General features: G+C 39.6%; 1 protein-coding gene across 2 annotated transcripts in view; it reads left to right on the forward strand.

The window, feature by feature from the left end:
- Window positions 1–492: 492 nt before the first annotated feature.
- Window positions 493–14,043, forward strand: part of baiap2l1a (BAR/IMD domain containing adaptor protein 2 like 1a) — a 30,830-nt gene continuing 17,279 nt past the window's right edge. For both annotated transcript variants that reach the window (XM_074619940.1, XM_074619941.1), the window contains exons 1-3: window positions 493–720; window positions 2,173–2,248; window positions 2,364–2,450. In XM_074619940.1, the coding sequence (XP_074476041.1) occupies window positions 670–720; window positions 2,173–2,248; window positions 2,364–2,450 (214 nt within the window). In that variant the 5' untranslated portion in view covers window positions 493–669. The remainder of the gene's footprint in view (window positions 721–2,172; window positions 2,249–2,363; window positions 2,451–14,043) is intronic.

The following is a 14,043-nucleotide window of genomic DNA, read 5'->3' on the forward strand; positions in this document are numbered from 1 at the left end:
CTTGGTAAAGTAAAACAACCTGCAGCAGCATGCTTTGTGGAATAATTGTGTGTATCTGTACTAAAGGATAGTTTTTGTTTTTTTAAATAAATGGAGTTTTTGTTGTTATGACATTTATCAGCAGACATGGAAATAAAGCATATCAAATAACTTTGTATTCTTTTCCTGGAAATGTATTAAATAAATTACCAGCTATTGGGGAAATAGTGGAATATAATTATGAAATAATGTTTATAATAATAAGTAATTTTCGATAAATTTTGAGGTAAATATTGGGGTAATTTGGCAGTAATTCCAAAGAAATTTAAAATAGGTTACTTGCTAATTATCACCTAATTAACATGAAATTTGCGGACCTGTAGAGTCACACTATATAAGTCCAAGTCCATTTACACTCTGTCACAACTTCAATTTATCTGTCGTGACGTCACGGTGCCCTCCCTCGCGCTCCTCCCTCATCAGCTCCAAACGCACGGGGAAGTCTCTCGTGCCCCAGTCAGACAGTCAGTCAGTCAGTCATCAGTCTGCCAGCTGCTGAGCGTCTCTGCACGGAGCGAGGCTGCAGACAAGGAGCACCGCCGGCTGTAGGATTTATTACTCTGGATTACGGAACATTGCATTTTGCATTTTACTTGTTTTTTATTTTTTGTTAAGGAACAACCTGTCATCATGTCTCGGGCTCCAGATGACGTGAGCAAGCTCACTGAAAGTACCTACAAGGTAAGTCTTATAACAAATAAGGACATGTAATCGATAATCGATAGATTATCCAAAGGTTTGTGATGATGAAGCCTAAAAGAGGGGGATTCTTAGTTGGGTTATGATTGTTGCATTTTAAACCATAAATCACAGAAATACACAATAAAATTGTTAGAGACAGTTATAGTGTGTCTGTGCTTTTATTTTATTGGGACATTTTTCTTCCTATTTACCACATTTTTTTTTTTTAATAGAAAAGGACCCATTATTTTGCTTTCACATTGTAAAAAGAGCAACTTTCTGTTGTTGCTCACAAGGGAAATAATGTATTTTTTTTTAATGTAAAAACAAGAAAAATGTCAATATTTTATTATTAAACAATGCATAAAACACAGCAAACCACAGTACCCTCAAAGCCTGTCTGTCTGACTTGATGATGAGTGAGACAAAAGTTCCTCCCATCATTCAACCTTCTCAATGGGCATAAAGTGATTGGATCAATAGTCATGTAATCATGGGATTCATTTTGATTAGTTGGCCTAGAGATTTAATCTAATCAAGTTTGCCCTGCTGCCACTTACACACCTGATAAGCAGGTGAGAGAGTGTGTCTGGGCTGTATTTATGTCTTCAAAATCCAAAAAGAATAAAGTTTAGAGTAGAGTTCAAAAGGTTATTTTATGGGTTTTAAGTTTAAATTGAATGGTAGAATTAGGCTGATTGTTTAGTGGAATGTCCTCGCTGGATTAGCAATACTAAGTGTGTGTGTGTTTTGTGTATCTATGTGTGTGTGTGAGACAGACAGAGAGAGTCATACCTGTATAGTTAACAGTGTGCCACAGTTTCAGCTGGGAGAGACAGAGAGAGAGAGAGAGAGAAAAGAAAAGAAAAGTAGAAACCTGTTTCCCTTTTTTCTCTTTCCTCCTCTGCTCTGTTCTTTCTTCATGTAAAGTCATACCTGCCCCTTCATTGTTCTATTGAGGGCGTGCCAAGGGAATAGAGACAGGGAGGTGAACAGCACTTGATTGTTGAGGCATTTCAATAGAGAGAGACAGAGAAGGGGGGTCTGGGGCTGGGAGGGTGAGAGTGATGAGGTTCATGCCACAAATAGCTGCAACTTTGTGTGGGACTTCGCTCTTTTGAGGGAGTTGTTAAAGCATACGTGAGGGGTCAAGTTAAAGATTGAAGGTTTTATTGTTCTCACATGGTGATATTAATAGAGCACCGGCACAAACACTTGCACTTGTTGTCGTGTATTTCTCTTCTTCTCCACCCACTCCCACAAAAATAGCCTCATGAGTTTTATTATTCTGGGCAGGTCTTTTTTTTTTTTTTCTTAAAGGAAATTAGAGATGTTTGTGAGCGAGCGAATGAGAAAATGACTTGTGAAACTATGTGAAACTGTATGATTACATCAGGAAAGATTGATTGTTGCTTTTCTCCACAACCTCTAATCTCCTGCTCTTTGTCCCAGAATGTGATGGAGCAGTTCAACCCAGGCCTGAGGAACCTGGTCAACCTCGGGAAGAGCTATGAGAAGACAGTCACAGGTATGATGACACCTAATGATCTCTATAGTGTACCTCAAAGTCAAGTCAAGTTTGAATAAAGTTTCACCGGCAAGTTTCACTAACTAGATGATGTTTTGTCTGTCTCTCCACGCAGCGATGACTCTTGCTGGGAAGACCTATTTCGATGCAGTCGCAAAGGTGGGAGAGAACGCTATGGTGTCTCCAGTCTCCAGAGAGCTCGGTGAGTTTCATGCGAGTTCAGGTTAAATCCACCCACAGCGAGTGATGTCTCAAGGGGGTCTGCCTGATATCCATGCTCGAATGTCTTTGTGTCTCTTGAAGAAGATAGTGACTCACCACCTTCATTTCTGTAGAAATGTAGGCTACTTAAAGGAATAGGTTGACATTTTGGGAAGCATACTAGTTCACCTTCTAGTTAGACGTGAAGATCGACACCACTTTCACACCTGTACAGTAAAGCTGGAAGACTGGAAAACTGGGGAAACAGCTTTTTAACTCCACTAATTTCTTTAACGTATTAACGCAACTTGCGATTTTTAATTAACCTCGGCAGCTATTCCATCTTTTGGAGGTTGTGGCGGGCTCAGTGAAGATACTGGGATTGTATTAAACTCGAAAACCTAAAGAATCCATTGGTACCAACCATGTCATACTAGCTTTTTTTCGAAGGAGTTTAAATAACGCTTCAAACTTTCCCTAAATTTCGGCGAGGAAAAACTGGCTTGTCTATTATCAAAGGGGTCCCTTGACCTCTGACCTCAAGATATGTGAATGAAAATGGATTCTATGGGTACCCACGAGTCTCCCGTTTACAGACATGCCCACTTTATGATAATCACATGCAGTTTTGGGGCAAGTCATAGTCAAGTCAGCACACTGACACACTGACAGCTGTTGTTGCCATGTTATGGTTTGAGCATATTTTTATGCTAAATGCAGTACCTGTGGGTGTTTCTGGACAATTTGTCATTATTTTGTGTTGTTAATTGATTTACAGTCATAAATATATACATACATTTGCATAAAGCAGCATATTTGCTCACTCCCATGTTGATAAGAGCATTAAATACTTGACAAATCTCCCTTTAAGGTACATTTTGAACAGATAAAAAATGTGTAATTAATCATGCGATTAATCACGATTAAAAATGTAAACGATTAACATCCCTAATTTGTTTATTCTCTACAAAAAAACAACATGTAAAAACACCAATTTGTTGTTTTACATGGGGGTATTTCTTGGCCGGGAGCAGTGACTTCCTGAAGGTTACCTGGCAACCTCACAGTGACGCCTCGACTCCCAGAAGTCACTGCTCCCAGCCAAGAAATATCCCCCTGTAAAACCACAATGTGTTGTTTCGTACAAATCAAACAAACGCGATATAACGTGATAGTGAGGTTTAGAGGTGCTTTTAGGCGGATTTTGTTGCCTTTGGACAGAGCCAGGCTGTTTCCTGTCTTTATGCTAAGCTAAGCTAACTGGCTGTGGCCTAATATGTATCGTATGGACACAAGAGTTGTTTCAATCTTCTCGTCTGACTCTTGGCAAGAAAGGGAACAAGTGTTTTTCACAAAATGTCTACCGGATTCTTTAAAGTCACCATCAAATGATGAAAGTGACTTTTTTTGCATCACCACCCTTGTTTCGCCCAAACATCCTGTCGAACAATGGAAGCTGGACACCGTCAAAAGCCTCTCCCTGTGCAAATTCATCATAATGACATATTTTGCCTGCATGCAACCATCATCCCAAATGCGAGTCAATTATGCAAACATCTGGATATATCATTGATTGAACCCATGTGGCACAGTAGCAGCAGAAATTCATTACTGTCTGCTCTCTGATTGAAGTGCTTCCTGTCTGTTCTCTGAGGCTGCCATCAAGCTTGTTTTTCATCCATCCTGTGACTCATCTCCAATTATCCCATTAGTGCTAAAATTTGGAGCTGACCTACTTTGTCCAGGGGTTGTAATTCTGTGCTATTACAATTCATCAAGTTGGGTTTTTTTTGTATTCTGCTGCGTCACTCCCTAATGCTGGGGTTAACAAATTGGCCTTGTGTAAGATCAGGTTGATGTGACAGACAGGGATTCAGAGCAGGGCAGAGAAAATGGATGAATAATGCTCTGCCAGTTAGCTCTTGGTGTTTTAAAAAGGAAAATTGTGACCACAGTGAATATCACGTATGTTTTCTTTTTTTAGATGCCATTTGCATTGCTTCGAGTCATAAACAAAATCTGATGAAATGTCAGACCAGGTGAGGTGATTTTCATAGAGCTGCCACTGTGCAAAATAGACAAGAATAGGCATGTGTTGTTACATTTGGTGAAAATGGAAATAAAGGAATAAGGAAGTTAGCGAAACACCGAGGCAGCATAGCTGAACATCAGCAACAATAACAACAGCATAGGCAAAATATATAAAATCCCTCTAGCTGCAAATTAGTGAAACAAGCTCCAGTCTCTGCTATCATGCAATGTTGGTCGAGTTTGTCGAGCCGCACCTGTCAGTTAAAAATGCGAGTACATCATTGCTTTATTAAATAATATGTTCATGTTACATGGTATACTTGACTCATACTGACTAGTATACAGAAAAGTCTAATCATACTTGGCTTATACTGACAAGTATACAGAAAAGTCAAAGTATACTTGTCTTATATTGACAAGTATACAGAAAAGTCTAAGTATACTTGGCTTATACTGACAAGTATACAGAAAAGTCTAAGTATACTTTGCTTATACAGACAAGTATACAGAAAAGTCTAAGTATACTTGGCTTAAAGGCCTACTTGTACTTAATCTTTTGAACGAGATATACTTAAGAAAAGAGTAATTCAGTGTTCTTGCCTTATAGGCCTACAGAAAGGTATACTTGGCTTCTAGTTGTGCTTACTTTTTGATTATTAGTATTAAACCAAAAACAACGAGGTGGAATAACTTCACAATTGCCACCCTACATGCTCCGCCATCTTTACTCTTGAAAGTGGAGAGTTTGTATCTCCATTAAATGGCTTCTAAAAGGCACATGATGTCTTGAACCTCCAGCTCGGCAGTCATTCCTTGACTGCCTGGACTGGACGACGACAGCAAGACTGTGTGAATTCTCTCACACATTGCAGCGGGCAAAGTAGCAAACACGCTGAACAAACAGAAAGACAGAGGAGACTGTCTTCCCACCACTGATCCTCCTCATCCCCTGTTCCTCCATCTGCCTCACCAAAACCCCACCGCCGGTCTTAACCGTCTGTCTGTGTAGGCCAGGAGGGAAGGCTCAAACTGTATGGAAACAGACAAACATTGACTCATTTTGTTTTACTGGTGCTATATGTAATAAAACAATAGACACAAGACGGAGTTAAACAATGACGTGTCAGAACATACAGACTTTAAGACAGGACAGTTTTCTCCCTTCCGTCCTCGTAAATACTTCTACAGGATTTATAGTTGCTTATTATCGCCTCAAGTGAATCTTTTCACTCCATCTCTGACAGGAAGATGTTTGATTTAGGCATAAAAGTCCAAGAATTGAGCATAATTTCCTTTAAACTGCACTTCTGTCAAGAATGACAGACCGAATGCATTACTGTGTTGTTATGACTAGATCTCAGCTGCAGACACCTGTAAGGATTTTTTTCTCTGAAGTGATAGGTTGTTGTTTTTTTCCTCCCTCGCTGAATAGTGTGGTGTAAAAAGCATTTGCGTCACTGTGGTTGGCAGGTATTTGCAGAAAGTTACCTGAGGCTTTTACTTCCTACCGCGCTGCTCATTTTCCAGGCCTATAGTTTGTCCACATTTTCTCTTTCAAACTGATGCTTGTATGGAAGAGAAAGTGTGGGCCTACTAGTTCAGCTAGTTACTTGCAGAATGTCTGATTAATGCCACTAGTGACCCTTTAATTTAAAAGCTGTTAATTAAGTAGTAATGTCAAGAAATTGCCAGGAAATAACAGTAAAGTAAAATAAGTAAAATCAACATAATGACAAGTTGTTGTGGTAGAATTACCGGTAATTACTGTAAAGTAATTACAGAGTCAAATTAAAATAGAATAAAGAGGTTTGGTCAGTAATTATACTGCCATGTCTACCATGGAAATTACCTGTATGATTCTAAAAAAAGAGTTCCCGTTACACTTTACATGCAGTGGAAAGGTAATGACAGTGACATTTCATTGTACCTACCTTGTTTTCATTTAGTATTTGGAAAATATTTACATATTTCATCCAAATATACCGGGCAGGCTACACTTTACAGGCCATGGGAAAGTAACAGTGAAAGTTCATATTACCATGCTCTTATTTATATTGAAACTATGTTTCAAAGAAACATGCACACTACACTTTACAGGCAAGGCAGTGGCAGTGTCTTAACCTGTATGTGGGCTATACCAGTTAATATTACTACAACAATTAATTTCTATTGCCGACCAAACCCCTTTGTTCTGCTTTATTTTACTCTGTAATTACCCAATACTTTAGAGTAATTCTACTATAACTGGTTAATTCCCATAATTACTGAGCAAACCATTTTATTCTGCTTTAGTTTAACTCTACCCAATACTTCACAGTAATTTCAGGTACTTCTACCACTACAAGTTAAAAAAAAAATTGACCATAAATTAGCACTGTAACCTTTAAAGGTCCCATATTGTAAAAAGTGTGATTTTCACGTCTTTTATATTATAAAGCAGGTTTAAGTGCTATATAAATACTGTTAAACTATCAAAACACTCAATATACGGAGAAATACCCACAGCCCGTATTCAGAAATTGTGCGTTTGAAACAAGCCGTTAGGATTTCTGTCCATTTGTGATGTCACAAATATACAATATTTGGACCATTACATGGTTTTAAACGTAAACATTCTAAATGTGTCCCAGTTTATTTTCTGTTGCAGTTTATATTAATAAAATCAGCTGATAGGAGGTAAACATGGACCCAAACTGTTGCCTAGCAACGCAATTCCATTGCAATTCCGTTGAAATGCGCTAAAACGGGGCGTTTCAGACAGAGGGTGAATACAGGTATATTCAGACGGACAGAATGAGGAAAATAAAGTTTTTTTTTAACATTACAGCATGTAAACGTGTTCTAGTAGAAACACAAAATACAAGTATGAACCTGAAAATGAGCACCATATGGGACCTTTAAAAGACGAAATAACACAATCTTCCTCTTACAAATTAAAAGTTTAATCAATAGATTCAATACACTCCACCAGTAGCTAATGGTGGCTAGTGTTAGCTAACGTACAATGCTGGGTAACCAGCAGCTAAGGCTAGCTAACGTAAGAAAGGTATTGCTGTAACTGACAGTCAGTTTGCTGACTTTATCACTCTTCTCTACATTTTAGCAGGGTATCGTTTAGCATGCATATACATTTTACTTTTTTCACAAAAGTAAAATGAAGGGGGTAAACAGGCTACGTGTTTGTGTTGAACAGTTCATGTGCCATGAGTTTTTGTGGCGCACTGCTCGGCAAAAGTTTTAAAATGTCACTTTAAAACTATTTTCACATGTGAAATGATTATATTTCGACGATTATAGCTTGACATCAGTAAATAGATTTATTTTTGTTGTCATTCATCTATAATACAGTGCTATGGCAGCATGGCTGGTGTGCCGTGTATTTAAAAGTCATAGTTGTTTTCAGTGGGTGTACAATTAGAAACTTCCTGTGCATTAGGCCATGACTGGACTCCACAGGGAGTTGCCATTCCACTCTGAAAAGCAGCAGGTATTGAGGGACTGAAAATGTTAGAGGAGAAAGAATAGCACCAGCCCCACCCCTTCCACCGTTTGTCGAGCCTCAGCCGAAATTGTTTTTTGAAATATTGAAGTACACTGTCAGCATGAGAAAAATGGTAATGTCAGCCAGAGCGGTATTTCTCTCCCCAGAGAATGAGGATTCAGAACGGGGAGACCGCTGAGTGTTTCCTGCCGATAGCTTCTGTAACAGGTTTCGGCTTTTTGAGAGATTCATTTTGAAGGGAGGTTGATGTTATGGTTAATAAGAGTTTGTGACATTTCAAGCATCTGGCTTAGAGCTATTTCACGGGACTGTTTTGCTCTCTAGACACAACACACAGTATTGCCTGTATCATCAGTAAGTAGGCCTAAATGATGGGCGATATATCTTTTATCACAGACATCACGAGCAGCATCGGGGAACCATAAATTGTTCCCAAAAGTCAGTAAAGATACACCACGCTTAATTTTTTCTCCTGACGTTATATTTTGTGTCTGAGAACACCTGGAGCAGACTCATTTGTGCTGCACGGCTCAAAACATTTGCGTGGTGCAAAGCTAGAACTTTTAAAGCCCTCTTCTTTGCAAGAGTTGGCAGCTAACTTGAGAGGAACAGGCTCACTATTAATAACAATGCATGTCTCCATCATGAATAATGCAGTTTATATGTTAACCAATTAAAGGGGCTATATGTAGGAATCGGAAATTGCTTGTAAACAGTAACACCTGTGGCCATTAAGTCAACGACAGTCAGCGTCCTGTTGCTCGCGCTAGTGTTTGCACTAAGTAAACGCTTAAAAAAATGTTTCTACGTGTAAAAACGTACATACAGTCCCCTTAAGAATATGTCTCATTGTTTAGACCTTTAGTGGTTTCCTTGGGCCAGTTGTGTTTAAAAGTGCTTTTCTTATAATTAATGAGATGCATCATTTCTGTACAATTTGAAAAAAAATCTTATTGTCAGTATCTTAGATTATGTATGTGACTCTAGTGCCCACCTTATAGGCTAATTAGAGTAATGACGTCCACCATTTGCCAAAGTTTCATTGGAAGAAACGATAGACATTTTGGGAAATACACTCATTTGTTTTCTCGCTAGATGAGAAGATTGATACCACTCTCACATCTGTGCCAAAGAGTAGCCTAAAGAAGCAAAGAGACGAAACTCCAGTGTTTTTTTAACAACAGTCGCTGCCGTCATTTTGGACAGAAAACGCTTATTATATTTATAATATTTTATTGTTCAACACAGGCCATTTAGGTAGAATATGACAATAGAATTGAAATAATTTAGTTTTATTTTTGTAGGGCACTTTTTAGGCGGACGTTTCACTGGCGTCCGGTAGTCGCTTTCAGTCCAAAATGGCAGAAGCGTAGCTCTGCTGCTAAGTGCTGATGTTGCAATGCAACAAACAAATGACTTTCACTTCTTGGCAATATACGTTCTTTGCCTGTGCTTTCAATTTAATGCTCCAGCCAGGAGATGGTTAGCTTAGCTTAGCATAAAGACTGGACGTATGGGGATACAGCTAGCCTGGGTCTGTCCCAGAGGTTTAGAAAAATCTGCTAACCAACACCAAATTATTAACATGTTACATCTTGTTTGTTTCGCCATTTGAAATCAGTCAGGATTATTTTTACTCTTACGCTAGCTGTGTCCTCCTACTTCCCGTCTTTATGCCAAGAAAGGCTAATGGTCTCTTGGCTCCAGCCACATAGGCTACGACGTAAAGTGGTATCGATCTTCTCATCTAACTCTTGGCAGGAACGTGAATAAGTGTTTCCCAAAATGTTGAACTGTTACTTTAAACCCCTTTAAAAAGTGGTATCTGCTCTACTGCTCATTATACACTGGACCATATGGCATGAATGTATCAGGGCCTCTAAATTATCCGGGTCAGTCACACATACACAGATTGTTTTCCCAAACCAGGCGTAGACTGTTAATAACAAATAAAGCGGAGGAGGGTGGAGGTTGTTTTCAAAGAGTCGACTCATTGTTCAGTCAGTTATGACTCCTGTCGTCACACTCCACGGCTCTCTAATGATTCCAGACCTCAAACACCCTCCTTCTGCACCCACCATTAAACTAAAGGCTCCCCAGTACACTGGGAGTTTCCTCCAAGGGACCTCTAAAGAGACCAGAGACTCACTTACCGCTCAATAAACCATAACGTTGGAGCATCTAAAACCCCGTCACACTTCAGTCATTCCACAAAAATATCCCATGAGTCTGTTTGACCCCTCCGTCGCTCGCTCTGCATCTGAAGTCATTTATCGGCTATTATAGGTTTCAACCAGCATTTAGAGAAAATCACTGTCTATGAAAACGTTACTATGCACACAAAGAACATATACGACACACACATGCAGTTTTTAAGGTTATCTGAGGTTTGCCTTCAGTTAGTTGTATTATAAGTAAATAGAGATTTACGGTTGATGCTCGAGGCTGCAGTTAGTTTGTGTGTTCTAGTGATATATGATGTTATGTGCTGTGTGTGATGGCAGGTCATCGCTCTATGTTAAGGAAGCTGTCACAGCTATTGATCTGCAGCAAACACAGTAGACATACTGAATGGCAGTAGACGCTCAAATCCCGAAACAAATAATAAATAAATACAAACCAAAAAAGGTCGCTTTGGATCATCATTAGTGTAATAAACTGATGATCTATATTCAGGGCGGCATTTTTGATTGGTAATAATGACTGCAGGGTGCTATCCAAAGTGCTCTAATCACATACACAAGTCTTTAAGCATGTGCAAAGAAACGTATATTGCCAAGAAGTGAAAGTCAATTGTTCATTCCATTGCAACATCAGCACCCAGCAGCAAAGCTAGCATTTTGGATTAAAAGCGACAACCGGACGCCAGTAAAATGTCCGTTTAAAAAGGGAAACGAAATTATTTCTGTTCTATTGTCATATTCTACCGAAATGTCCTGTGTTGAACAATAAAATATTAAAAATATAATAAGCGTTTTCAGTCCAAAATGGCGACACCAGAGTTTTGTCTCTTTGCTTCTATACTAGATTTTCAAAATAAAAGTAGTGATAAAATGCCAAATTATTTAAGTTGTGATGGGTATTTTTTCACCATTGTTCGACATTTTATCGGGGATTATTCAAGTAATTAATAAAAATAATTGGCAGATTAAAGACCTTTACACACCGGCAGCATTTTTTACGCGTGATTAATTGAAATATCAATATAATTTTTTGGAACTGTTGTTTTTGTCATGAATACTTTCACACATAATGCAAATATTACGCGGCAAAAAAGCGGTCCACTCCAGATCCACTCCTTCCTTACCTTTCACAATAAAAGCCCTAGACATATAATATTCGCAGGCAAGTATTTCGCATTTTTGTATTTGTCACGTCCCCGGTGTGTAAAGGAGTTAAATTGATAATAATGAGTTATGAGGGTTGTGTATCTCCCAAATGTCAACTTTAGGAACTAAGCAATGCATCCTTTGCATGTTTGACTTTATGCAGTTTTTTGTTGACAGAGCAATCTCACCTCAAGGCCCATTAATTAGTCACTCCTGGGGTTTCGATCATATCAAATGATCTTCATCAGCAAATAGGGTTTGCCTGGTTTGTAGATACATTAAAAATGTTTGCCCATGTTGGCGTCAAAGTTGAGTTTCGGTTCATTCTTGAACTTGAAAACAGCTGATCAGGAGCTTTCAGTCATATCATGATGCAGTCAGTGGTTGTTGGTTGTGATTGGTTGTTTACACAGTTAAGGTGTGCTAAGTCCAGAGTCCAGGTGGAGTTTAATCACAGTCACCTCCCCATGTGTTTGGGGAGTGGATTTAGCATTGATCACAGTGACATCATTATGATAACAGAAAGGGAGTAGCTTGTCTATGGCAACCTCCAAACAGTGTCCCTCCCCACCTGCGCTGGAATGTGTGTAATTGAGATACCGTTCGGAAGTGGCTGCATTTCATCACGCACACACGGCAAGCCTGCGTGGACAAGCCCAGTGATGCATCTCAGTGACGAAACGATGACCAACCACCGCTGCCGAGCTCAGCGCTTACTCAGACGTTGCTTGCACTTGGATAGAGGAGTAAATGAAATAGAGGAAAGGTTGCCAGTTAGATAAAGTGGGGAAATAAAGGCGAGCCTGAGGAAAGGTGCCAACAGGTCAGCTACCAGTGTTTGCCCTGCCAACGTCATCTCGTATTGTACCGTTTCCTTATCTAAAACCAAATTGGCAAGGGTTGGCACATGCAGGGCACTCCTAGTTTACAGATGGCATCACCTGTTGAGAATGTCGAAGGAGTTGCTCTGCGTTTTAAACAGGCATTTGATACAGGATGCATATGATTATATACCAGTTTTTAAATGACCAGCTCAGTTATAACAACATCAAAATAAAAGTCTTTTTAACAGTATTTAAAAAAAAAAAAAGTCAGCCTTCTCTGTGAGCTACAGTCGACAGTTTGATTATGAATGTTTTAACCCCATGCTGTTTATCTTCACTTTAACCAGGTTTAAAGCTCAGACTACCAAGCTACATTACATGCGTTGGATAATAAGGTCAAAGTTCGTAGTGAGTTACAGTATCTGAATCAGTATTTGAGTGTTGGATGAGCAAGGGCAGGAGAAAATAATTGTATATAATAAAGTAATTGTTCATAGTGAATCACAACTCATGTGAGTGAATCACGGATTGTGTAGTTTTCCACAGGGATCGTTTATCCACCCTGTACAAACCTGCGTAGAAAAAGCTCATGTGAACATGGCGTTGCATATTTGTAATCGAGATTAGATTATCTTTGTACTCAAAATCCCCAAAAGAGAACAAATCGCCTGCAACGGATAGAGATAAGAGATTAGATAAACTGAGGAAAAAAAGCTTGAACAGCAGTCCAGTTCAGAGAGAAGATGCTGAAAACTTTCAGGAACTTCTTTTAATTTTTTTATTCACACTTCAGCGAGAGAGAAAATCCATTTCTGTGCTTTTTACACCTCAGCTCTCGCACCTTATTTTTATGGAGAGAAAGCCCACAAGTTCTCTGACGTCTTTACAACATTGCACTGTCTCTCTCTCATGTGACAGATTCATGATTCACCGTACAGTCTACGCTGTAGCATTTACCCTCCCTCCAGCAGGAGTTCACACCTTGTTAACCCCAAAGGTGAAACCTGCAGGTGTACAACGACCTCTTCTCAGCCTCCTCCCCCTTCCAAACCCTCGCGGCCCGTTGTTGGGGCTGTACAAACAGCCCCCTGAGCCCGGCGCCACCCCTCCCTGTCGAAGCACAAAGGCAGCATTTACCAGTACGTTCTGGTGACCTTCAGAGGGCAATGTTGTTGTAGCTGGACGCTGCCTACTGGATCACAGAAGTACAGCTCTGTATCAGCGGGTCATTACGTTTGTTTGCAGGCGTGCACGGAGGAATGTCAGGTGTCGGGTCCAGTCAGAGTGTGTTTAGGTAGAGTGTGCTGACATGGGCAACTTTTTACCCTAAAAATCACAAAGTTAACCCAACACCTGTGCTTTCATTATTTCTTCTGAAGGTGTTGAAACACTTTTCCCTCACGGTGACTGACACTATCACATGTCCAGATATGTCGTCCCCCTTTACTGTTTTTTTTCAGGTTTCACCCGAACACCGTGTCCTATAGTAAACCTTGTGTCTAGATTTCACCCCATTGTGATAGAGGTAGCCCTATAAACTGCTTAGCTACGATTGTCCACCTCTGTTTACAGTATTGACTCACTCCCATTGTCTCATGTCATATGCTGCTCTATCTGTGCTGTAGCCCGCCCGTCTGTGAATGGAGACTGTTCTGTATCTGACCGCACAATACCAGCAACGTTTCACAGAGATTACTTATTGACAGCTGTTCAAATATTGAAAGGAGATAAGTCATCTGTAAAATATGGGCTGTAAAGATGCATGCAAGAGGTTTAATGAAAAATGGTTTATGTTAATATAGGAAATATGGCAAGTGTTTATGGTTGTTTGTTGTCATAAATGACATCTCATGAATCTGCATCTTGTCATAAACGTTTTTTGGATGTTTGGTGTGTGGTTTTCAAATC

Source organism: Sebastes fasciatus, chromosome 20 (assembly GCF_043250625.1).
Source record: "Sebastes fasciatus isolate fSebFas1 chromosome 20, fSebFas1.pri, whole genome shotgun sequence".
Lineage (NCBI taxonomy): Eukaryota > Metazoa > Chordata > Actinopteri > Perciformes > Sebastidae > Sebastes > Sebastes fasciatus.